The following is a 26,544-nucleotide window of genomic DNA, read 5'->3' on the forward strand; positions in this document are numbered from 1 at the left end:
ACTCCCTGGGGGGTGCGGGGGTGGGGTGGGGTGGTGCTCCTCTCTAAATGCCCCACCCTCCACTTAGGCTGGTTGTCCGGAAGACCCATCTTCCATCCTGTCCCTGTGGTCTGCTGGGACCATTTTGCAGGACCAAGTCTACCCTGGCACAGCCTGGGTCAGTAGGGAGCTCTAAATGGGCCTCTTACACCCGCTGGGCTCCAGTTTCCCCCGTAGACTCATGGTCCCTCCTTGCCTTGTCATTCAACATTTCGGTATCTTCCCAAAACAGCGCTGCAGCTCCTTTCCTAATGAGGCCCTCCAAGAGGCAAAGCTAGCAGGTATCCAGGGCTCACAGCCAGGAGGTCCCTCAAAAATAGGCTGTCTCTTCTTAGTCCCCCAGAGGTTCCCCCCATTCCGGCATTGTGGAGAAAAGAGGAGCCCTTGCCTCAACCCCCAGGAGGAGGAAGTCCTGACCCACAGACGCAGAGGTTAGGGAGGGATAGCTGAGTTCTGGGCCTGGACGGTGGGGACCTCTGGGAAAGCTCCAAGTGGATCAATGATTTCAAAGCCATCTAGGGGATGAGGCAGCTCTCATCAGGCATCCCCTTCATCAGGCACCAGAGCTTCCCAAGTCTTCTGTTTGTTGAGCCCTCCACAGCCCAGGAGAGAGAGGACTGGGGAGTATGATCTCCCAGACAACCAGAGGGTATGGCAGTCACAGGACCTGGGCTGAGTCCTGGTTTGCCCTTTCCCCACTGTGTGACATTGACAAACTACTCAGCCTCTCTGAATCTGTTTCTTCATCTGTCAAATGAGGAGGACAAACCCACCTCCTAGAATTGTGAAAAATTCATTAAGACAGTGCATGTAAAACCCTTAACATACACAAAGCCGCCTCAAGGACAGGAAAACCAAGGCTCTGTGGTCAGCCAAGTTGCCAGGTGTGGTATGGGGGCCGGAGTGCTGTTGTCCCAGCAGAGTGGGAAAGGGCTGTTGGGCACTTGGTGGGATTTGAATCATCACCCTAGGCCTCAGATGGTGATGTGCTTTGTGTCTGCAGCAGGCAGGGCTGAGCCCCAGGCAGGCAGCTAACAGGACAGACCTCTGGTGCAGGAGCCCAGCACCCTCCTTCGCTTGAAGCATGGTGTCCAGAGCTCTGGGCTGGGGGTGAGGCAGGGACCTGGAAGCCTGGCCTACCCCAGCTGTGGCAGGGTGGGGAGGCCTTGCTCAGGAAGGTCACTTTCCCTCTCTGGGGCTCTCTTTTCTGTTAGTGCAGTGCTGGGGCAAAGAAATTCCTTGGTTCTGCATTTGTTCGTACAGCAGTCTTGAAGGCCCCTTGGTAGGCAGGAAAAACTTGGGGCTTCACATCTTGGCCCCCAAATTCCGATGCCCTCAATCTGACTCAGGGTGCCAGGCCCACCAAGCAGGGTGTTTCTCTCAGCTCTTGGAGGTAGGAGCCAGCCTCACAGGCCTCTCAGAAAGGAGGCCCTGGACTGCCACCCAGCACTCCTGAAAGGGACATCAGGGGCCACAGTAAGGCCAGGATATGTGGGCATTCACCTGGATTTCTCACTCCCCAGGCCTGAACTCAGATGTGGGGGGTGGGTGAAAGGAAGAAGAGGGTCAAGATGAGGACTTTTTGCTTCTTTTCATGAAAAAAAAAAAAAAAAAAGAAAAAAGGGCTGGGGACCCTTTTCTTGATTACAGCTGACCTCATGCTTAAGCTGAGAGGCAGGATCCATCCTCCAGGTCCTTGGGAAGAGAAAGATTAAAGGTGGGAGAATTGGGTTTGAGGACTGAACTTAACCCTGCCCAAGATCAGTTTCACCACAGTGCTTCCCTCAGTTCCCCCAAAGCTATGAGCTGGGGCTGGCCTGGCAGGCAGGGGTGGGTGATGTCACCTCTAAGCCCCACTCCTGTCCTAACACACTGTCTCCAGCGTGAGTCCCCAGGTCTTGCACAATGACTCTAGCCCATTCACCATCCTCTCCTCTCTAGGCTTTTACAGATCATTCCCATGGCACATATTGCCCTTACACTTCGGCTGCCCAGAAACTCCACTCACCCTTCAAGACCTTGCTGAAGCATCACCTCCTTGGGGAAGCCCTCCCTGCCTCTCAGCAGAGTTGGAGTCCATGGCACTCACAGGTATGTCAGCCTGGCCTTGGTATTCCTCATTCCCCATTGTAGTGGTTTGTTCTTAGCTCCTTGATTAGACAAGGAACTCAGAGGCAGGCCCTGGGTCTCATTCATCTCCAACGGATTGTTGCATCATTGAGTGAAGTGCTTGCCAATTGCCCATGTTCAGTAAAGTTGGAACTTTACCATACTCCCTGCTCTTGGGTCAGCTTTTTCCCACCTGCCCAATAATGCCAGAGATGAACAGATGTAGTAAGAACCTCCTCTTGGGAACGTTTTCCCAAATCTCCTTCCCCCCCATGTCCCTCTCCCTAATGTCTCTCTCGAGAGTTCTCACTGGCCCTGCCAAAGCGCCCCTGCACTCCTGTTCTCTCAGCCTGGGGTCCCATGACTTACTGCTGACCTCCAGTAAGGCCCTCACCCCCTGGACGACCCCATTCCCTTCCCTGGGGTGGGTGCCAAAAGCAGGCCCAGCTCTCTGGCCTTGCTGTCCCTAGGAGTGGCTGAGCCCTCCACAGCCTCCAAGCAGGGGCCGCAGTGGCTCAGTGTCCGAGCAGGCACCCCGGCTCTCCCCCGAGATGAGGGCCGAGGCCCTTGGTGGCAGCTGAGGAGGCCCAGGGCCAGGCCGGTGCTGGGCCAGGAGACAGGCAGGGGTGGGTGCGGCAGCAGGTGGGGGGCTGGTCAGTCGCTGAGCACAGCCCCTGGGAGCTCATTGGTGAGCGTGTGCCAGCGCTCGATCCGCTTGTCCTTGTTTTTCAGGCAGTCAAACCAGTGCTTCAGGCGCTCACCCTTAGCGTTGATGCCCAGAACCACTCCGCCTGTAAAAACAGAGCCAAGTGGGTAGCGGGGACATGGTGACTCCCAGGGGCCCGCGGACAAGTTCTCCTGTAAGACTGTCCCTCTGGACCCAGTGCCCCTACCCCAAAACCACCCTCTCCAGATTCTGTATGCCAAGGCTCTACTCTCCATCCTGCCCACCAGACTCTGAGGGTGGGCAGTGGTCTGACCACACGCCACACTCTTAGCCTGCCTCCTCTTCCCCTGCCCAGTCAGGGCCCTGGGATCCTGTCCTTCCCCTCTCCGGGACCAGAGCGATGCATGGGCGGGGGGTGAGGGGGTGAAGGACAACATCCTATGTTAAGGGCCAAGGGCTGGGCACAGTTCTACTATGCACAGCCATGAAACTGACCAGGAGTTCAGGGCCACAGGGGCTGAGTACAGGCCAAAGCACTGACCATCATCACCTCTCACCCCTGCCCCACCACAGACTTCTGTGTGACCCTCCCAGGCCTCTCTATTCCTCTGTCACATGGAGTTAGGCTGGATAAGGTCTGAGGACCCCTGTGTCTGAGGGCAGATAGTTTGGGGAAAGCTGGGGCCGTAGAGGACAGGAAAGGAGGGGCTATGGCCTGGATTCAGGGCCACTGCCCTCTATGAACCCAGAACAGGCCATGAAGCCAAACAGCATTCTCACTGTGTGCTCTTACCAATGAAATCGTTGGATTTTCCAATGTCATAATCCCAAACAGTGACTTCCAGGGTCTTCTTGGCCAGGTCCCCATGCTTAATCTCATAACAGAATTCCTGGTGGCCAGAAGAAGAGAGTCAGGGTCAGCACCACAGGGCCTGGAACTTGGACAGGAAGGCTCCGAGGTGTGGCAAGGGGATACATGAGGGGAAGGAGAGAGGAATGGAGGGGAGGGTGGTCAGACAATGGTAGATTCTCACCCACTCCACCCGCTTCTGCCTGAGAGTCTGGTTGGGGTCCTCAGAGTCCCCTACCCTCCTACCTGCTTCTCTGTCAGTGAAGCTGCTCTCTCCAGATCATCCCCCAAGAGCCTGGTTATTGGCAGATCAATACACACCTGCTGGCCTTGGTGTGCTTGACCTCTCTTGGGTCTGACTCTGCTCACCACTCCCTTCTTTGTGCAACTCTGTCTTCCACAGGCTCCTGGGATGATCTGACATCTGGTATCCCCTTCACTCAGTCACTCGGCTCTGCCCTAGGCCCCTCTGCTCCTCTCCAGATGTATCTGCTCCCCAGGCTGAGGACCTGCGGATCCATCTGGACCAGACCTCAAGGCTCTGGAGCATCTCACATTCTCCCATCCCACCCAGAGCTTTCTTCATCTCGTTTGCACCTCCCTTCTTGCTGTTGGGTGCCCTCATCCCCCCTCCACATCCTACCTTGCCACGTCTCATTAATTTGGTCCTCGGAAGAGCTTTGCAGGCTTCCCTGCCCCTCCATCTCTACCACCCTGGCCTGTCTCTCTCCTGCCCCAGGTGGCAGGTTCTCTCCTGGTGACCCCTCCCACCTCTGGGTTCCCACAGTAGCCCTTGGAAAACCCAGTCCCCTCAGTCTCCCCACCCCTAGGGGAGAGCAAGCAGCTTCCCAGCAGCTTCACCAGCCCCTTGTACCTCATTGAATTCAGGGTTCAGGGTCTTCTTCTTTACTGCTGTCTTATGTTTAGATTTCTTGTCCACATCTGGCTTCAGGTATCTGGAATTATAACCAACCAATAAGAGTGTGGAGAGAAGCTATGGGTACAGCTGGAGCCAGCAGGGCTTGGAAGAGCTTTTTGTTCCCTGGGCCTCCTGTTCCTACTTGTCATAAGCTACCCCAGCACCACTCTGTGGCAAAGGTTAGTGGTCAGCTGCTGTGGGAGAAGCAAGTGGTTCCTTTGTCACCTAGACTTCTGTCCACACCCATTTCTGAAGTTAACCACGGAGTCCCCTTCTCCCCTGGAGGTTTTTCCTTGTTTCTGGAAGTCTAATTTCATAAAACTTTCGTTTCCCACCAGAAAAACATTTTTAGCAGAGTTGGTCCCTTGTTAGAGAGGCTCAGAGAGGTAGAGGGACTTGCCTGAGATCACAGCTGCTCAGCACAGGGCTGGTACTCAGAAGCCGGGACAGGAGTTCTTTGCAGAACTTCTTACCCTGTCCCTGAAGAGACACTTGAGAGTGCTTTGGGGGTGGGGACTACACCTGGCACCCTGCTGGGGGCTCAGTACACTGGGTAGGTCAGCAAATATCTGTTGAATGGCTGAGTCCCTAGAAGTGAAATTACCCACTCAAAGGCACACATGTATCAAACGTCTTCCTTCATTATGCAAAACTGTCTTCTGAAAAGGCCATATAGATGAGGCACAGTGCTGTCAACAAAGCTGAGTATCGTTGCCTTAAAAATCCTTGCTGGTTTGCAGTAATCTCTTGAACCTCAGCCTTAGTAACATATTTATGGATGGTCTCCGCAGGCAAGGGAAACAAAAGCAAAAAATAAACTAGTGGGGATACACTAAAATGAAAAGCCTTTGCACAGCAAAGAAAACCAATAAATTGAAAAGACAACTTACCGGATAAGAGAAGATATTTGCAAATGGTTTATCAGACAAGGGGCTAATACCCAAAATATATAAAGAACTTATACAACTCAACATCAAAAAACCCCCAAATAATTTGATTTAAAAATGGGCAGGGAACCTGAAAAGACATTTTTCTAAAGAAGTCATACAGATGGCAACAGATACATGAAACCAGTAATCATCAGGGAAATGCAAATCGAAACCACGATGAGGTACCAACTCACACCAGTTAGAATGGCCGGTATCAAAAAGACAAGATGTCAGTGTTGGCGAAGATGTGGAGAAGAGGAGGGGTGCCTGGGTGGCTCAGATGGTTAAGCATCTGCCTTCAGCTCAGGTTATGATCCCAGGGTCCTCGGATCAGGCCCCGCATTGGGCTCCCTGCTAGGCAAGAGGCTGCTTCTCCCTGTCCCTCTGCCTGCTGCTTTCCCTGCTTGTGCTCATTCACTTTGTCAAATGAATAAATAAAATCTTAAAAAAAAAAAAGTGTGAAGAAGAGGGAACCCTCATTCACTGTTGGTGGGAAATGTAAATTGGTGGAAAACCACTGTGGAAAACAGTATGGAGGCTCCTCGAGAGATTAAAACTAGAAGCACCAAATTCCATTACTGGGTATTTACTCAAAGAAAATGAAAACACTAATTCAAAAAGCTATATCTACTCCTGTGTTTACTGAAGCTTTATATGTAACAGCCAAATGATGGAAGCAACCCAAGTGTCCAATGACGGCTGAATGGATAAAGAGGATGTGGTGCATGTGTGCATGTGTGTATACATGTATGTGTCTGTACGCACAGAGCATATATAGGTGTGTTTGTATAAGCACATGTATACACACATGCACAGCCACTGCAGCAGTAACCGTAAGACCGGATGAGATACTGCTATTTGTGGCAAAATGGATGGACCTAGAGGGTGTCATGCTAAGTGAAATAAGTCAAACAAATACTATGATTTCACTTCTATATGAAATCTGAAAAACAAACCAAATGCACAAAAAAGCAGAATCATCCTCATAAACGGAGAACAAACTGGTGGTTGCCAGAGGGGAGGGAGAGGATGGGGAGGGCATAGTGACATAGATTAAGGGAATTAGAGGTACAGACTTCTAGGTATTTAAAAAAAAAATCCTTGCTGGTTTGAAAGGCAGAAAGTGGTATCTCGTTACTGATTCTTGTTACATAAATAACACTAGTTCAATATAAACACACTACAGAATAGGTACTGAAGGAGAGAGAAATGAAGACAGATCCACACAAAACCCTGTTCTTTAGCAGCTGTAGGCAGTCATCAATAGCTGGGAATTCACAAAAACCGATAGGAAACACTTAACAAAATGGCAGTAAGTGCACACCTACCAGCAATGATTTTAAGTCTAAATGGTCTAAATGCTCCGATCAAAAGACAGGGTGACAGAATCGATAAAAAGGACTTGACTCATCCATATGCTGTCTACAAGATACTCAGTTCAGATTTAAAGACAAAGACTGAAAATGAAAGGATGGAAAAAGATATGCCATGCCAATGGAAGCAGGGCTGAGGGTGAGCAGGAGTAGGGGGGAAGGTGGGGTCGCAATACTTACTGACAGACAAGATAGATTTTAACTCAAAGACTAACGAGAGACAAGGACATTCTAAAATGATGAGGGGGTCAATCCAACAAGAAAATACGATAGTTATAAATATCTATATAGCCAACATTGTAGTGTCTAAGTGCATAAAGCAAATATGAACAGACATAAAGAAGAAAGTAATATAATAATAGTAGGTGACTAACACCCCAATTACATCAATGGGTAGATCGTCAGGCAGAAAATCAATAAGGAAACAGTGTCTTTGAATGGCACATTAGACCAGACAGACTTAATAGACATGTACAGAGCTTTCCATCCAAAAACAAGGCAACACACATTCTTTTCAGATGCACATGGAACATTCTCCAGGACTGATCATCTGTCAGGCCACAAAACATTTAAGGGGTGCCTGGGTGGCTCAGTCATTTAAGCGTCTGACTCTTGATTTTAGCTCAGGTCATGCTCTCAGGGTTGTGAGATGGACCTCCATGTCAGGCTCCACGCTCAGCATGGGAATCTCTCTCTCTCTCTCCTCTCTCTCCCTCTGCCCCTCTCCCTGCTCTCTCAAGTTAAAAAAAAAATACTTAAAAAACTCTACATTTAAGAAGACTGAAATCAGGGGCACCTGGGTGGCTCAGTCATTAAGTGTCTGCCTTCTGCTCAGGTCATGATCCCAGGGTCCTGGGATCGAGCCCCATGTGGGGCTCTCTGCTCAGCAGGGAGCCTGCTTCCCCTCCTCTCTCTGCCTGCCTCTCTGCCTATTTGTGATCTCTCTCTGTCAAATAAATAAAATCTTAAAAAAAAAATCATGGATCACTACATCAAAACTAATGATGTATTGTATGGTGACTAACATAATTTTTGAAAAAAGGAAAATAAAGAAATGAAGGAACTGACCACAGTACAAACGATTACAAGAGATTACTATGAAAAATTACATGCCAACAAATTAGACAACCTTGCAGAAATCAATAAGTTTCTGAAAAACATACAATTTTCCAAAACTAATGAAAAAGATAAAAATCTGAACAGACCAATGGCTAGTAATGAAGTTGAATCAGCAATCAAAAGAACACTCCCAACAAACAAAAGTCCAGGACCAGATGGATTCGCAGGTGAATTCTACCAAATATTTAAAAAGGAGTTAACACCTATTCTCTTTATCCCAAAAAATGAAAGAAGGAAAGCCTCCCAATACATTCTGTGAGCACTGTATTAGCCTGATGCCCTAACCAGACAAAGACACTCCAAGACAAACCCACAGATAACATCACGTTTGGTGAAAACCGAGAGCATTTGTTCTTAGATCAGGAACAAAACAAGGGCACCTGTCATTTTTATTCAACATAGTACTAGAAGTCCTAGGCACAGCAATCACATAAAAAATGAAAAGGCATCCATATTGTTATGGAAGAAGTAAAACTGTCACTATTAGCAGGTGACATGACACTATACAGAGGAAACTCCAAAGAGTCCAGCAAAGAACTGCCAGAATAAGTGAATTCAGTGAAGTTGCATAATGCGTAATTAATATACACAAATCTGTCACATTTCTATGCACTAATAGTGCATTAGCAGAAAGAGAAATTAAGAAAAGAATCCCAGGCGGGGCACCTGGGTGCTCAGTGGGTTAAAGCCTCTGCCTTCGGCTCAGGTCATGATCCCAGAGTCCTGGGATCGAGCTCCGCATTGGGTTCTCTGCTCAGCAGGGAGCCTGCTTCCTCCTCTCTCTCTGCATCTCTGCCTACTTGTGATCTCTGTCTCAAATAAATAAATAAAATCTAAAAAAAAAAAAAAAAAAGAAAGAAAGAAAAGAATCCCAGGGTGTTGAGCCACCTGGGTGGCTCAGTCGGTTAAGTGTCCGACTTGATTTCAGGTCGGGTCGTGAACTCAGGGTCATAAGATTGAGCCCCACGTTGAGCTCTGTGCTGGGTGTGGAGCCTGCTTGGGATTCTCTCTCTCCCTCTGCCTCCCCCACCGCTGCTCAAGCTCACTAAAACAAACAAACCAAAACAAACAATACGGTACTGGTACAAACACAGCCACATACATCAATGGAACAGAATAGAGAGCCCATAATTAAATCCATGCTTATATGGTCAATTAATATATAACAAAGGAAGCAAGAATATACAATGGGGAAAAGAGAGTCTCTTCAATAAATGATGCCGAGAAAACTGAACCACTTTTTTTTTAAACACCACATACAAAAACTCAAAATGGGTTAAAGACTTAAATATAAGACTTGAAGCCATAAAACTTCTAGAAGAAAACATAAGCAGTAATCTCTCTGACATCAGCCTTAGCAACATTTTTCTGGACGTGTCTCCTTAGGCAGGGGAAACAAAAGCAAAAATAAGCTACTGGGACTACATCAAATAAAAGAAAACCATCAACAAAATGAAACTTACTGAATGAGAGGATATTTGCAAATGATATATCTGTTATCAGGCTGAATACCAAAACGTATAAAGAATTTATGCAATTCAGCACCAAAAGTATCCAAAGAAAAAGTGGGCAGAATAGACTGTTTTTTCAAAGACAACACCCAGCTGGACAACAGTCAGGGAAAGATGCTCGACATCACGCAGCACCAGGGAGATGCAGGTCAAAACCACGAGGAGCTATCGCCTCACGCCTGTCGGGATGACCAGTATGAGAAAGATAAGGAGTAACAAGTATGGACAAAGACGTGGAGAAAAAGGAAACTCTGTGCACTGTTGGTGGAGATGGAAATCGGGGCAACCACTGTGGAAAACCATCTAGAGATTCCTCAAGAAATACCAAGGGGAGGGGCGGCTGGATGGCTCAGGCGGTTAGGCATCCAACTATTGATTGCGGCTCAGGTCGTGACCTCCGGGCGGTGAGATGGAGCCCCGAGTCAGATTCTGTGCTCAGTGTGGACTCTGATGGGGATTCTCCCTCTCTAAATACATAAAATCTTTTTTTGACACAGAGAGGGAGATCACAAGGAGGCAGAGAGGCAGAGAGAGAGGGGGAAGCAGGCTCCCTACTGAGCAGAGAGCTGGATGCGGGGCTCAATCCCAGGACCCCAGGATCATGACCTGAGCCGAAGGCAGAGGCTTAACCCACTGAGCACCCAGGCGCCCCTAAATAAATAAAATCTTAAAAAAAAAAAAAAGCAGAAACAGACCCCCATAAACACAGAACAAACCGGTGATTGCTAGAGGGGAGGGAGGTGGTCACAGGGATGGGCAAAATGGGTCAAGGGAGGTGGGAGGCACGGGCTTCCAGTTCTGGAATGAAACAGGCCCAGGGATGAAAGGCGCAGCATGGGGAATGCAGTCAGTGGGGCGGTGACAGTGTTGCATAGTGACAGGTCAGCTACACTGTGAGCAGAGCGCAGTGTGTATGGTGGTCCAGTTACTGTGTTGTGCACCTGAAACGAACGGAACGTTGTGTGTGAACTATACCCGCCTCCCCACCCGCCAGAAAAAAAGGAAAGAAAAAGAAAGTCAAACGTGCTTCCACATAAAGCGAACTGAGCAACAACTTGTGGTGTCTCTGCGGACGGGTACTTGGAGAGAACCACGTGGATGCAAGCAGCTGGATTCAAAAGGCCACATACGCGGAGTTTGCTTTTATAAGAAAGTCTGGAAAAGGCAAAGCCATTGGGACAAAAAACATCTCAGTGGTTGCCTGCGGTTGGGGGAGCTTTCTGGGTGAAAGAAGGTTCTCCGTCTTGACTGTGGTGGTGGGAACAAGATGGCACACGTCCTCATCCTCTGACCTCTGCGAGGGGAAAAACCTCCAGTATGTAAATTCTACCTCAAGGAACCTGACTTTTAATCCAGCCCAGGACCAGGCCAGTCCTGTCAGCCTGGCCGGTGAACACTGAGCAGATTTTAAAACTTCACCACCATTTTGGCCTTGGATTAGCTTTCCTTCCGAACGGGAACTCCAGCATCACAAGTACAAATGCGGGCACTTTGCTGCCCGCCCTCCCTCCCACCCCAGAGACACAGCAACTGTGACATTCTCTGCGGAGTCTGCGATACACAGATGTACAGACACCACCTCATACTGTGCGTACTGTTCCGGAGCCTGCTCTTGGGATCGGCAGGCTTGGAGAGCCGTCCGTGTTCATTCACCAGGTCCGAAGGGATCCATTTCAACAGCACGCGACCGCGTTATATGCACGTGCCGCGTCTTACGACCATTCCCCTGCCGACGACTGCTTGGCTGTTGCTGGTGTCCTGCCGCGACAGCAATGCCACCGTGAACAGCACCTCACCCCTACATGGGTTTCTAGGACCCGGACCTGGAGGGGAGATCATGCAGTCCGAGGGAGTGCACACTGGCCTCGCTGACTGGGTGTTATTGACCTTCCCTCCAATGGTTGTAAAGCGTCTCCTGCTGTTCTCTGGAATGGTCATGGCATTTCCTCACAGTGGTCTCTAATCCACTGGAAATCACGGCTCTGCAAACGGTTGATGTGGGGACCCAATCCCCCCCCCTTTTTTTTTTTAATGTGGAAAGCTGGTAGTCCTCCTGGGGCCATGCACGGGGAACAGCCTTCCCACAATGACCCCAGTCAGCTTCCTATTGTACCTGGCACTGCTCCTGGGCTTGGTGGCCTTGGAGTTTTGTTTTGTTTTTAAGATTTTTATTTATTTATTTGACAGAGAGAGAGAGAGAGATCACAAGTAGAGCAGCAGGCAGAGAGAGAGGGAGAAGCAGGCTCCCCGCTGAACAGAAAGCTCAGGGTTCGATCCCAGGACCCTGAGACCATGGCCTGAGCCGAAGGCAGGGGCTTAACCCACTGAGCCACCCAGGCGCCCCTTGGCCTTGGAGTTTTAAGAAATAACAGCTCTAGGAAAATACAATTCAAAGGTTGTAGAATGCGACCTTTTAAAGCATACAACTGAATGGCTTAGTCCATTTAGAGTTGTGTAGTTGTCACAGTCAGTTCTAGAACATTTCATCTCCTCAGGAAGAAATCCAGGTACTCCCTATCCGCACCCCCACCCTCCCCCAGCCCCTGGCAACTACTAATCTAATCTGCTTTCTTCATCAATGGATTTGCCTATATCAGACTTTCACATAAGTGAAATCATATAAGGTGTGGTCCTTTGTGTTTGGTTTCTTTCAGTTAGCATAATCTTGCAATAATCTTTTCAAGATTCAGAGATGTTATAGCATGAATAAGTACTTCACTTCTTTAAAAAAATTTTCTTAAGAGAGAGAGAGTGAGTGAGCACAATGGGGCAGGGGGAGAAAGAGCATCTCAAGCTCCATATCCAGTGTGGAGCCTGACATGGGTCTCGACCCCACAACCTCAGATCAGGACCTGAGCCAAAATCAAGAGTCAGCCACTTAACCTAGCAAGCCACCCAGGCACCCCTTCACTCCTTTTTATAGCTGAATAACATTCCATCCAGTGGCTGTTTCTCCAATCGTCAGTGGATGGACAACTAGGTGGTTGCCTTCTGTCTACTGCGCATAATGCTGCTACAAGCGCACATGCGCAAGCGTTTGTGTGGGCAGGTGTGTCTGCGTCTCTCGGGTATGTACCTGGGAGTGGGACTGGTAGGTCACACAGTAACTACATGTTTAACTTCTAGAGGAACTGCCAGTCCGTTTTCCAAAGTGGCAGCACCATTTTTGTGACAGGATTTTCTTTATTTCTTTACTTAAAAATAAAATCTTTGGGGCGCCTGGGTGGCTCAGTCATTGTGTCTGCCTTTGGCTCAGGTCATGATCTCAGGGTCCTGGGATCGAGCCCTGCATCAGGCTCCCTGCTTGGCAGGAAGCCTGCTTCTCCCTCTCCCACTCCCTCTGCTTATGTTCCCTCTCTCGCTGTGTCTGTCAGATAAATAAATCCTTAAGAAAAAAATAAAATAAAATCTTTCAAAATAAATAGTTTCTACACCCAGTATGGGACTCGAACCCACAACCCCAAGCTCAAGAATCACTCACTCACTGACTGAGCCAGCTAGGTGCCCCTGTAGTAGGATTTTAAAACAGATAGAAAGAGAACAGCAGCCAGCGGGAATGGTAGCCTCAGAGTCATGCAGTCGGGAGCCCTGGCCTCCCATGGCCTCCGGCACCCGGAGCTCCTCACTGTCCCCTCAGGCCAGGGTCATCCCTGTTGCTGTGTCTTAGCTCCTTTCTTCCTCTACCTAAACAGGAACACCTCCTTTCCGTGGAGCCAAATTCCTCCCCGTGTCCCCTCCTCCGAGAAAGTCTCACTGTGAACCCAGACTAATATCCATCTTTTACTTGCGGAAGGCCCAGAGCACTGATGGCGCTGGCCGTGCCGCCTGCTTCCTTCCTCTCTGAAGGGCCACAGCGCACGCCTTCCTCTCAGAGCGAGGACCACAGCTTCACCTGGGGCGCCTGTTGCCTCGCACAGGTCCCTGACTTCGGGTTTCTCGCCAGCACCAGCGGGAGCCCCGCCGGGAGGCTGGGCGACCCCTTAGCAGCACTGTGCCCGGGGGAGCGCCTTCATGGATCTCCTGGCCCAGGCCCGCCCTCTCCTCCAGCCTGCTACGGCCCCTCCTGAGGTCATAGGCAAGGTGAGGTCTGAATGCAGAGTCGGGAGCGAACTACTCTGTGTGACCTGGGACGCCACTCAAGTTCCATAGGCCTCAGTTTCCTCATCTGTGACCGGAGCTGACCAGCCTGAACCCACAGTGCTGCCGAATGAGCGCGGCAGCCGACATGCCCCCGTGGGTGCGGGTGCCTGCTGTGCTGCCGGCGCCGTCCGTGTTCGCTACGCTGAGGGGACAGGGGAAGGAGATGGCTGGCCTGGGCCACACACTCACGTCTTCACGTAGGGGTCCGAGTAGCCGTTGGCGTCCATGGCAGCCAGGTGGGCGCAGCGCACGATGCCGACCAGCAGGCCCTGCTTCTGCGAGCTGTACTTGAGGGAGATGAGGATCCGACCCCGTTCCTCCAGGGACTTGTCTTCGGTTTTGTCCACCTGTTGGGCAGGAAGACCCCAGCGGTCCTCACCTGCTCCCATGCCCTCCCTCAGCCGTGGGCCACTGAGGTGGTCTGCTGGCCCTGGGGATGGGAAGGCCGGTCACCCTGGCCTCAGCCCCCCGCGGGTGCCTCCTGGAGCCCCCTTAGGGAGCACCCAGAAGACAGAGCTTTGACATATTGCCAACCCCAAGGGGAGCAGGGAGGCAAGTAGGGGCTGTCTAGGCCTCAGGGATTAGACCTCAGCTGGAGGTGTCCGCCTCCACCTCCCTGCCCCAGCTACCCTGAGAGTTTCCATTCCTTACCTTCCTGAGGCCACTTTCCACCGTCTGGCTCCTGCTGTTCTGGAACTCCTTCTCCTTACTCTCTGTCCATCCTTGGACACCCCCAGCTAGAGCCCCAAGGGCCCCTCCTTATAAGGGCCTCTCTGAAGTCCCAGTCATGTCCCTTTGCCCAGACGGTCCTCTGTCACTAACGTGATGCCCCATGGGGCTCCTCAGAGGTAGGAGCCATGCCTACACCTCTCTGAAGGTGGGGCTCCTGGGAGACCAAGGGAGGGCCACCTTCCCCAGCTCCCACACCCGGAGCAGACAGGACTAATTGATGCGGCATTTACTCTGAGTTTAAATGAAGCCTCAGCCCCTCTCAGTGCCAGCCGCTGTTATTAATGGACCTGACTGGGCATGCGAGATTCAACGACCCGCCACTCTGGCCTAGGGCTTTGTGTGGATAGCCTCCCTAAACAGTGATCTCGTGCTAGTTTGGGGGCAGCGTGAAAATTAAACATCATAAACAAGCAGGAGTGTTTTCAACCGTCTTTCTAGGGGTAGAACGTTATACACTGGGTCATTTCCTAGGAAGCCCGTGGAACTGGGCGCTGTTCAGTCCTCACTGAGGACTAATGTCCACAGACCACGCAATCTAAAATGTATCACCGAAGTGTCTTTACGGTCAGGGCAATCCCTAAACTGCACTCCCGCGGTCACCATATGTCGCCGGGTCCAGAGCGATGAGCCACGAGCAAATTCAAACAAGGCAAGCCCACATTCCCACCCAGCCACGTGCGGGAACACACACGTGTGCACACACATTCTGCATCCCGGAAAACACGCCCATGTGCACTTTCACACACACACATACACACCCCTGCGCGCTCCCGTCCCCACACAGCTGTGTGTCATGCTGGGGTTCAAAACTCCAACACCACTACAGTAGGAGTTGACGGTGTCTTCTTCAAGTGACACAGATCATTCGGAAAAACTGGGTTTTGGTTAGTGACAGATAATAAACTAAAAAAGGTTATACCCATCATACAAATGTCTGTGAGTAGGAAAGAATGTGACGACGGAATAAAATTTGATCAAATCATGCAAAAAGGCAGAGCTGGGATTCTGGCTTCAGGCCGACTTGTTCCCAGGGCTGGACTCGGCCAGCCTGCACCAGCCACATGTGCCAGCGCCCAGGCCCCACCGGAGAAGGACAGGTTGGCCACTGGGCTCTGTCCTCTTGAGTTTCCCCTTGCCCAGGCCTCTAGGGGGGAAAATGTCCTAAAAAGGGGATTGTGCCCTGAAAACGGGGCTGCTGGAGGCTGTCAGGACCCTGGGGCCTCTTGGTCAATGCCTCCCAGCCCTTCTGAACAGGGCCAGGCCTCCCAAGAGATGGGAACAGGGAGGGGGAATGAGGAGGGGGGGAGGGAGGGGAGGGAGGGGAGACACAGATGGACAGTGTTTGGGTGGGCTCAGCTGCTGCAGACAACAGGAAGCATGATTGCTTTTGACATTATTTTTTTAAAAATTGCAATTTCTAGGCAAGAATTATTTTCTGTCTCCTTGAGGTAGCTCACAGGCACCTCATGCCCATCCTGTTCTAGTCGAGCTCCGGACATCCCCAGCTGCTCCTCCGCAATGAGTGACTCCGCATCTGTCCAGGTGCTTGCCCCCCCATTCTGGGAATGCCTGATCTGCCAGCACACTCCACCAGGATCCCACAGTTCTCTCCCTCCGCTGGGCCTCCGGCCCAGGTTGGGTCAGCTTCATCCCCTCACAGCCCTCCCCACCCTCAGGCTCCTCTCCCTCTCAGCATGCACCTGGAGAGAGCTAGTTAAAATAGTGAGAAACCCTTGTCCCTGCCCAGCCTCACCCAGAGGCACAGCTCGCTCCCGGCTCCCCAGCCCACCCTCTGGTCCCCCGCTCCTAGGACCCAGTCCCATCCTGCTCTCAGCCCTCTGCGGCAGGCGTCTTGCTTGTGCCTCCCACAGGCTTACCACCTGCTGTTCCCTCTGCCAGGAGCAGCCCCCAAACCTCCATCGAAACCACTGAGCTCTCAGGCTTTCCTTCGTGACCCCGCGCACTGTCTCACGTGGGCTCTGCTCTGCCTGGGTCATTCACCTCGTCTGGAGTCTGTCTGCTGCCCAGGCCGCGTGAGGGCGGGCATTCTGGTCTGTGACCCCGCACCTGAAGCCGGGCCAGGTGTCGAGTGGGCGCTCCTGGCAGGCAGGGCCCCGCATGGCCTGTGGGGCCCCATCACCCACTCACCGGTAGCTGCTTCTCCAGGCAGATGCTGAACGTCTTGGTGTGGTTGGCCTTTAGCTTCTTCAGGGGCACACGCGTCTCCCCGATGAACTCGTTGTGACGGAATTTGTCCTCATCGCACACAGAGATCCTGGGGGACAGGAGGCACGGTCAGCTCTTCAGACACACGGGGGGTGGTGCTCCCACTTTGCTTCCAATGTCAGTAGGGATTTGGGGAGGCTGTGGGGGCGGGTGGGAGGTAGGGCAGGGCCCTGCAGGTGAGGGGTGTGGGGAGCAAGGAGTCTGGGGCCCTCACCCACCGCAGGGTCTTTCGAATCATGTCTTCGTCCGTGATCCCGTAGTAAGTGAGGGTCTCATTCCACGTGGGATTCAGAGTGTTTCGGAGAGTCTTTGTTCTGAGTTTATTTGCCTGGTGAGAGCGGAAAAGGTGCTCTTGGCATATGGGAGCTCAAGAATGACAGCCCCAGATGGCCTTGCCTGGTCCCCCGGAAACTGAATGTGCCGAGGGGAGTGAAGGTTGTTACTCGTTTTTTTTAAAGATCTTATTTATGTGACAGAGAGTGAGCACAAGCAGTGGGAGCAGCAGGCTTGTCGCTGAGCAGGCAGCTCGATGCGGGGCTCAATGCCAGGACCCCTGGGATCCTGACCGGAGCCCAAGGCAGACACTTAACCAAACTGAGCCCCCCAGGTGCCCTCAGCTGACTTTAAAATACGGAGATTATCCGGGTGACCTGGGCAGGGGCAGGCCTCATGCAGTGTGATTACAGGGCCCTGGAAAGCAGAAGAGGGAGGCAGGAGAGGAGCATCAGAGGGACACATAAGGACAGAAGTCCCAGGCGGACCCTGGTGTGGAAGACGGAGGAAGGGGCTGAAAGCCAAGGAATGCAGGTGGACTCCAGATGCTGGAAAAGGATGGGAATCACTTCTCCTCTAGAGCCCCCCGACGGGACTGCAGCCCCGCCACACCGTATGTGACCCATGCCGGAGCTGGGCCGGCCTCCAACCTGCAGCACTGAAGACAGGACACGTGTGTTGCAAGCCACTAAAAGTTGGAGATAATGGCAGCTCTTGGAACCTTAATACCAGAGGCTCCCCACTGCCAGACCCCAAGTGTGTGCTGGTGGGGGCAGGGGGTTTGCAGGAGGGGCTGGGGCTGCTCTCCCGTACATCTCCTTGCTTCTGCGCAGGCAGAAAATGCTTGTGGGATGGCATGTCCCAGCTGCCCCACTGCCTCCCCTCCTTCCCCTGTGCTTCTCTGACTCTCCGTCCTGCCCATTCAGACTCAGTGCCATGACTGCTTCCCCTCACGAGGCTCTGCGCACCTATGTCCCGATCCCCGCTCGGTCACCTGCCGGAGCTCGGTGCAGCCCAGCAGCTTACTCCCCCTCTGCGAGCTCCAGGCTCCTGCTGTAGGAAAGGACATAATCATCCCTCTTTCTCAGCGTGGTTTTTAGGAGCCTGCTTTATCAGGAGTCTGCTTTGTAGAAACCACTGCCCTATGAGGGGAATCCTGTCTGTGTGGGAGGGTCCCTAGGACTCAGCCTTCTGGTATTGCCTGTTCTAGGGGCCTTGAGTCTAGGGACTCACAGCCATTGAGCTCCTGAGTTGGGGACACTGCCCTGGTCACATTACTCTCACAGCCCGGGGACTCCTACCTGCAACAGGGGGCCATCGAGGCCTGGAGCCGTGAGCAGCTTCCCTAGGCTACCGCCCTGCCTTCCTGGAGATGGAGTCATCACCTGTCAAGGGCCCTCCTGGACTGGTGGGGAGCCTCGGCCCTTACACATTGGCCCAGAGGGTTTGGGCCTCGGACTCAACTCGGGTCCCAGCTCCTCAGCTGGCCTGGAAGAGTCCGTGGCAAGGGGGGCCCTCTGCCCAGGACGGCATTCCCATTACAGACTCTTGTCATCAGCCCACTTGAAGGGATCCCCCAGCTCTTGGTCTTAGAAAGAGGCTGAGATGAGAACACCAGCCATTGGGCTCTGCTCCTCATGCTCCGATATCCTCCGTCCCATGTCCCCCTGCCTCCCTCTGGTCTCCTCTCGGAAGCAAAGCTGCTAGTCTCCCATTGACCTCCATCCCCTCCCCAGCAATGGGGTCCACATAACCTGCCCCTTGAAAAGTGTGGGTCCCAGACCCAACTCTGAAAAGATTATCTAACCCTCCCTCCCATGAAATTAAGATTTAAACACCACTGACCTGTAAGACACATGTAAGAATGTCTAAATAGTTTTGACCTTTCAGTGCTGAAGGTCACCTTGATGCTTTTGTTTAATAGCAAATCTTTTCTTAAAAAATGTCTTTTTTCCTAGGCACCCCACGTGCTTGGTCGGGCTGCTGGGTCACCTAGTACAGGAACAAGGGTTCTGTGGCCCAAGAACTGGGCAGAATCTATCCACTCCATCCCCCTTTGTGGGGTGTCACGGGGCAGCCCATCAACATGTTAAAGATTCTGATAAGTCCTAGAGTAAAGGAACCTGTTTAACAAGGCTTCCTGGTGTTATCTGGCCACAGAGCCCTTTATTCCCCCACGCATAGTAACCTCCAGCAGAGTCTGCTTCTTATAAAATGCTGGCCTAGAATTCTCTGGAGGGTTTCCCCAGTTCATCAGGCAAGTAGTGCCGACTGGAGGGTCCCAGGAAGCCTAGGGGCTGTGGGGCTGGCCAGGTGCGCTGAGTGGTGGTGAGTCACTAAGATCCCATCAGCTGGCTTGGTCTGGGAGCGGGCACGGGAGGTGTGCGCCTCCCTGCTCGTGCTGAGCTCAGCCGGGGCCCTAGGCACTGCAGTCAGTGCTGTTTGGCAGGCCCTGGGGCGGACCCTCACCTTACTGGCTCCTGGAAGCAGGTGCAGCTTGACGTAGGGGTCTGCCAGCCCGTTGTGGTCCATCGGCTTCAGGCCCTGAGTGGAGGGGAATGGCAGAAGGTGTGAAATGGGAGCTGGAGACACGGAGAGCAGCCAGGGCCTCCGGGCACCTCGCTGGGCACGCACCCCTTGTCCCCAGGCCCCCTGGCTGGGTCCATTCAAGACCCTCTTTGCAGAGGTCCCCTGGAGCCCACGCTCTCAGAACAGGGAAGATGGCTCAGTGCTGGTGTGCTCCCCCTTCCCCCCAAATGTCCTGGCCCTGGGACAGGGGTCTCAGGGTGTCTTTGTCAGACCAGCCTTTCTCTTTCTAGTCTCCCTTTCGTGGAGGCCAAGTGACTCCCCCTCTTCTTGAGGAGGTCCTCATTAGCCTGCTTCGGGGAGGCCCTTCTTTCTTCCAGATTCCCCTTCCCCCACTCCCCAAATAGGGGACTTCCCTCACTGACCCTACGTCCACGTGACCCTCCGTCCACTCACCGCCAAGGTTCCCCTCTTTACCACAGGAAATGGTTCTGGGTCCTGGAGACCAGCCTCAGTTTCTCTCTGGATCTGCCACGGCTCCCTGCTGGCCTGAATCCGAGGAGCCCAGAGAGCGTGGCTGGCCACGGAGGGTCCCTCCACAAGATGGCACCCCTCACTAACTTGGAACGACCAGTCAAGTGCGCACAGCCAGGGAACCAAGGGAACTGAGAACAGACGGGGGCTTAGCTGACCTCATGGCTGCTCTGAGCTCTGAAAATTGTGCTTTATCTTCTGCGGTGGTTCGCAGGCATGCGGGGCAGCAGCATCACAGAAGAACTGCCCAGCCAGCCTCCCAGGAGAACGGAGGCACTCACCCCCAACCTTGGTTTGGTCTGAAGAGCGTGGGGGATAGAAGGGGCTGAGACAGGAGGTCAGGGCCTCCAACGCCCCCTGCTGCTCTGCTTCTGGGAAGGAGCACGCAGGCTTCAGAGCCAGGCTGACTGGGGCCCAGATCCCTGCTCCTGCTCACTTAGCCAGGGAAGGGGCGGAGGTGCTCTGTCCCCAGAGCCTCAGCTTTATCGTCTATAAAAGGGGTTACTGGTTCCCACTTCCCAGGGGTGGTCCAGGAGTGGAGGTGGCGATGGTGACACAGGGCTTGGCCCTAGGCCATTTGTGCCCCTTCCACACGTGTCAGGCCCCTTGGAAGATGCCAGAAAGGTGGTGGAGGATCAGCGTAGGGCTCTCTGAGCTGTGTGGTTGCTGCTGGGGCTCCGCAGCCACGTGTGCCCCCATGGCGAGGAGGTGGTCCTCCCAGACTCAAGTCCCTCCTCTCACCCTCACCACCTGTCCCTGACATGCCCAGGACTGGCCAGGTGGTCAGCACTGTCCCAGTCCCTCTGGGCCTGAGCTCCAGGGTATCCGTGTTTGTGTGGGCGGGGCTGGGCCCCTGCCACCAGGCAGTCCTCCAGGATGGTGGCTGGGACTGAGCACTTAAAGGGGTTGTAGCCACCACCCAGGCGGGGTGATGAACCCGGTTTTACAGATGAGCAAACGAGCTGCTCTGCTTCCCTGCAGGGTAGTGTCCAAGAAGGGCCTGGCTGCACAGTGTCTGGCCTCCCCCAGAGCTCCTCAAGGGGCTCTACCTGTCAACCCTGCTTCAACCTCCTTAACTCCCTCTGGCTCCCGCCCAACCCCAATCCAGAGCCGCAGTTCCTCCCAGGCCTGCACCAGCCCCACCCCTGCAAAACGGGAACTAAGCAGAGAATGACCTGGAGAACAGGGCCCTTCTATGGCTTGGGGTCCTCTCCTCCCCCACCTCCAAGGCCTTGAGTGACATACCCCAAAAGACACACACACATGTGCACACAGAGACTCACGTGTGCCCCCCGCCCCACAGTACAACCCCACAGTCCTTCTAGAGCCTGGGTAGGGAAGGGAGGGCACACAGCACAGAAGGGGCCTGGTGTCTGGGATGGTGCCTGGCAGCAGATGCCCAGTTCCCAAGCCTGGACAACCTCTATAAAACTAGGGGGAGGGAGAAGGAAAGGGCTCTGCCCAGGCCCTGCAGGCTGCCCTCCACCTTGGCACCCCCTCCCCTGCCATGGAGTCACAGTTCTCAGTTCCTTCCCAAGAGGCGGGTCTGGAGCCCTGGCATCACAGCCCAGGCAGCTCCCGAGGGGAGGGCAGGGCCAGGACAGCCGGTGGGGGCCTCTGGGGTGCCTGAAGCAGACACCGCTGTCTACCACAGTGGCGGTCCGGGTGTGCTGGCCCAGGCCGGGTGGGGACAGTGGATACAGAACCAGGCAGCCAGCCCCTCAGGGTGGGCAGAGCCCCGGCTGGGGTGCTGAGGGGCACAGAAGCCCACAACTGGGATGGACGGTGGGGTCTGGGCCCAGGCGGCTCTGCTGGAGGCTCCTTGCTCTGAACCTGAGCCAGACCCCTCCATGGCTCTACTGGGAGTCCTACCAGGCCGCGCTACGGCCCTTACCTTGCGCGAGAACATCAACTTTGGCACCTTCCTCCCAGAGGGATGCATGCAGGGGGCGAAGCGAACAGCATGGCTAGAGAGCGAGCTGAGGCCCACCAGCCCAAAGTGGGAGATGCTCCCGCTCAGGCCCAGACACCCGAGAGCCAGGCTGGGGCCCTGAGCCCACAGGAGAGGACTCTCCCGCCTGGAGGAGTCTGGGGTGCTGGGAACGTCAGGAAGCCAGAGGCAACCAGTCCAACCCCCACTTGGCCACCAGGACAGACCTGTCATCGTTCCCCTTCCTGCCCCCTTCCCACAGGCCCTCCCCAGCTCTGCCCCCTGCTATTCCGCCTTCCTTCTCTTTCTCTTCCTGCTTTTTTGCTCTACTCCTTCCCTGAATGTCTATCCAGCAGGGGGTTTTTAGAGCAGTGAATTAGACAAGAATTCCCTCCCTGCCCTGTACCCACAAGCAGATCCACAGAGCCTGGACAGGAACCAGTGGGGAGAACAAGCCTTCGGAACTCAACCCCTCACCTCCACCCAGGGCCCTGGACCCCGGGGACCGTGGGGGCCGGCGGGGGCCTACCTTGGCCTTGCTGATAGTGCAGTGGAGGGCGTTGTTCTCCTGGTCATAGAGGAGGCTGAAATCCAGCGTGCCCAGGGCAGCTGCGGACAGAGGGCTTAGGTCACTCGTCGGCCACACTGTGGGCGGGGGAGGGTCGCCCACCCACAGCCGCACAGCGCCTGCCATTAACAGAGCACCTGCTGCATGCAATCCCTCCGCCCAGTGCCCCAGTCCCACCAGCCCTGGGAAGTGAGCACTAGCCCCCTCAGGTTCCAGAGGAAGGAGGAGTGGAGGTTCAGTGAGGGGAGCTCAGCCCCTGTGTGGTGCTGGGGTGCCTGGCCTGTGGCTGGTCCAATGTTGTACTTCCCTGTACAGGACACTCAGCTAAAGGTTCCCATCCTCCTGCCCTCCTTGTGCAACCATCAGTCTTGGCTCCATGCCTTGGTTTCCCTGACCTGTTAAATGTCACAAGGCGGGGCACCTGGGTGGCTCAGTGGGTTAAGCCTCTGCCTTCGGCTCAGGTCATGATCTCAGGGTCCTGGGATCAAGCCTGGCATTGGGCTCTCTGCTCAGAAAGGGAGCCTGCTTCCTCCTCCCTCTCTGCCTACTTGCGATCTCTCTCTCTCTGTCAAAGAAATAAATAAAATATTTTGGAAAAAAAAATGTCACAAGGGTTGTGTGAGAGGGCCTCGAGAGAAGCCCTGGGGCCCTAGCTGGGCTGACTGGCTGATCCACCCCCAGCAACCCTCGGGGCTGCAGCTCCCCAGTCTCTCTAGTCCCTTGGGGGGCCCGGGGCAGGCGGCAAGGAGGCACCTAGGTCCTGGCACTGCTCCCGGCCAGCCTCTGAGAGGCAGCAGTCGATTCCCTAGGGCTGGGTGGAGCGTTCGGCGGTAATTGGGTGCACCTGTAGCCCTCGGGGGCAATCACACAGCGCAGCTGTGGCAGCCCTGTTCATGTGGCTCCTGGCATAAGGGCGGGGTTGCAGGTGCGGAGGCAGGCCTCAGGGGCAAGTCTTGGACAGCAAGTTGCGCACTGACAGGAAGTCTTTAGAAACCCAGATCCTGCCAGACTGCTGGGCTGCTCAACTGGCGTCCACTCATTCATTCATCCATTCTTCTTTACCAAGCCTTAGCATAATCAGGTGGACTCCAAGGATGAAAACAACCATAAGGCGGGGTTCCTGCCCCAAGGAATCCTATGCTATTCTGCCCCATGGCGTAATGGGAGAAACAGATGAAAAGAATCAGCCCTAGCAGAGTCTGGTGAGCCAGGAGTGATAGGGGTTCAAGGGATACGCCTTGCCCGGCTGTGAATGGGGGCGACCAGGGAAGGCTCCCCAGAGGAGGTGATGCTTCATCTGGGCCATGAAAGATGAGTAGGAGTCGGCCAGGCACAGGGGTGCCCAGGGGGAAGGGCATCAGACCTTAGGCTGGTTGGACGAGGGGGGCTGGGCAGTTGGGCAGAGGCTGGGGGGAGGGCGGGGCTCTGTTCTTCAGGCCAGGGGCACCCAACATGGTTGGGCAGAGCTCAGCCACGCTCATCTCTTTACATCTGGTCCACGGCTGCTTTTGCGTGCCAAGGCCGGAGCTGAGTAGATGCTGTTGGCCCGCATATCCCTGGGCTCCTGTGGGGGTGGCGGGGTGGGAGGGGGCGGTGCTAGCATGGCAGCATTTGGCTTTGCGTAGAAATGGGCAAGTGAAGGCCCATTATATAAAGTGAGCTGCCCTTTATTCCGAGGTGCGGGCACTGAGCTGCATGTCTTGTTCCCTAGCTCCTGAGACAGGGTTAGGAAGGCACCTGGCTCATCTCTGTCCTTGCATATCTGGGGTACCGAGACTGGCCCTCGGACACCTCACCCCGGCGGGGGGGTCAAGTCCTGGCCGCGTGCCTCCTGGCTGTGTGACTTTAGACAGCATTTGTGCTCAGTTTCCTCATCTGCAAAATGGAGACACGATAGTATCTGCCTCACGGCATCGAGCTGTAACAGCCCCTGGGGTACAGAACATGCTCAGTATGTAATTATAGAAGGAGCAGACCCACCCAGGGGATTTTCCTAGATAACCGTACTTGCCCCCTGAGACGCCTTCTGGAATGAACTCGTTACAAACTGGATCACTCCCCTCCCAGCCTTTGTGAAGAGACTACACAAACGGTCCCTTACACCCTTCTGCACGACCTGAGTCACCGGTTCTGGGTGTCACGGTGGTGGCCCAGATCCAGGGATCCCCAGCATGAGGTTTTCCGAGGTTTTCTCCATTTTTCTGCCTCCTCCTTTGCCATCAGCTTGAAACTCCTCTTAGAATACTTGTCTCTGATTGCACAAGCAACCCGCCTGCATTTTCAATGGTCGCTTGTTTCTTCTACACAACCAGGTGTGAATACTTGCCAGAATTATGCCCAAACTCTGAGTCAATAGGCCTCGAGCAGAGCCCAAGTTGGTTTTCCTGAGTCGAGTCCATGTGCTTTGGTGCCAGCCGTACCTGGCCCTCTGCAGCCTGTATCAGGGCTCCCACTTGTGCAGGCGGGCAGGTGGGGGGTGCCGGAAGGGAGGTAGGTTTCACCATGCCCGTCACAGCGAACACAGCCACAGGCCTGAGATTCTCAGGTCCATGCTTTGATGATATTTTCCAAAGCCGTCGGCTTGGCGTGACAGTCGGTTGGTCTGCTCTTCCGTTCAGGCCTACCCATGGCTTGTTCTCTCAAGACGTCCGCCTCCAGAGAGGAGGGACCCGGCCTCAGCCACACCAGTGACATCAGCGAAGAGGGCATGTTCAGTCCACACGGCCGGTCCCGTCAAACCAATCTGCCTTCCAGCCGTTCACAGGCGCGGGGATTTGGTGATGCCCATGTGTTAAGATACACACCCTCCAATCCCTGCCCATTTCCCGCTCTCAGAGAAGGCCAGCCAGCCAGACGGTGGGGGTCACCTGCTCCCCACTGGGAAACTCAGACCCCGGAGAAGAGAGGAGCCCCTTTTGCTGGCGCTGCAGGCATCCCTATTTAAGGAGGGCTGATGCGGCTCGGTGAAACCGACACCTGTCATCCATTCCCAGGAAGGAACAGCGCACCCAGCGCCCCTTCACGCAATGTGTGATTTTTTTTTTAACTCCAATGGAGGTTTTTGTAAGAAACAATAGTTTATTAATAGAAGCATCGTCACCATTTTTAGAGATCTGCTGGTGGTGGAGCTCTCTTAGGGATCTTACAGTCCAATGTCTTCATTTCCATTCAGCAAAATGAGGCTCAGAGAGGGGAGGTGACCTGGTCAGGGCGGCCCAGCAGAACTGGACACAGAATCCAGGCCTCTTCACTTCCATCCTGACAGTTCCTGTCTTAAGCCTAGTGGCTTCCAACATTTTTTTTTTTTGTCTGCTACTTTGTGAAGCTGAAATCTTAGGGGGATGCCACAGAGAAACAGAAAAGCAAAGCTGTTCTCAGGGATACGGGGGAGGGGCAGTGGCTGGGCTGCGATCCTAGAGGGGCCTCTGAGTTGGAAACGCAGCCATGGGCTTGTGGTGCAGGTGAGGAGGCCCCTAAGGGCAGGCAAAGGGGATTGTCTGTGTGAGCCATGGGGTCCTGCCCTCCAACCACAGAAATCACGTGTCCTGGCCAAAGTTTACATCCTTGGAAAAATAATGAGGGTTGGTCACTAATGGGCCTTGGAGAGTTGTCACCCGCCTGTCGATAATTATAGAGCTTTAATGGGGATAATTCAGAGAAAATCAGGCTCAAGCCCCGGTCAGTTCCTCTAAGGCCAAACACCCCTTTACTCTGCTGATGGAGACTGACAGCATCATTCTGACCTTGGTTTGCACCTGAACCTTCCTCACCCGTATACCCTTGGGAATAGGAAATCGGTGCTGGTTGTTTTCCTTCCTTCCTTCCTTCCTTCCTTCCTTCCTTCCTTCCTTCCTTCCTTCCTTTCTCTCTCTCCCTAAGAAAAATGTCAGCCTCACAAATAGTTTTTAAAAACTGTGGCAAGAACCACAGAAAATTGGTCAAGCCTAGTTGAAACCATTTCATAGTTGGGGAAACTGAGGCACCAAACCAAGCACTGCAGGGGGTACAAAAAAGAATGAGTCATCTGTCCTTGCTTCCCTGGAGCTCAGAGGCAGAGAATTAGAACTTTAGGACCCTCAGAAGTCTATTCATTCTCTTG

General features: G+C 53.7%; 1 protein-coding gene across 1 annotated transcript in view; it reads right to left on the minus strand.

The window, feature by feature from the left end:
* Positions 1-1,667: 1,667 nt before the first annotated feature.
* The window catches only part of DOC2B (double C2 domain beta), a 29,168-nt gene continuing 4,291 nt past the window's right edge, over positions 1,668-26,544 (minus strand). Inside the window, exons 2-9 of the mRNA XM_032849357.1 lie at positions 22,407-22,486; positions 19,357-19,431; positions 16,833-16,942; positions 16,537-16,663; positions 13,846-14,003; positions 4,540-4,621; positions 3,609-3,705; positions 1,668-2,939 (exon numbers count right to left, since the gene is read on the minus strand). Of these exons, the coding sequence (XP_032705248.1) occupies positions 2,803-2,939; positions 3,609-3,705; positions 4,540-4,621; positions 13,846-14,003; positions 16,537-16,663; positions 16,833-16,942; positions 19,357-19,431; positions 22,407-22,486 (866 nt within the window). The 3' untranslated portion in view covers positions 1,668-2,802. The remainder of the gene's footprint in view (positions 2,940-3,608; positions 3,706-4,539; positions 4,622-13,845; positions 14,004-16,536; positions 16,664-16,832; positions 16,943-19,356; positions 19,432-22,406; positions 22,487-26,544) is intronic.

The sequence above is a fragment of the Lontra canadensis genome, unplaced genomic scaffold (assembly GCF_010015895.1).
Source record: "Lontra canadensis isolate GAN:19392208 unplaced genomic scaffold, GSC_riverotter_1.0 scaffold225, whole genome shotgun sequence".
In the NCBI taxonomy this organism is placed as follows: domain Eukaryota; kingdom Metazoa; phylum Chordata; class Mammalia; order Carnivora; family Mustelidae; genus Lontra; species Lontra canadensis.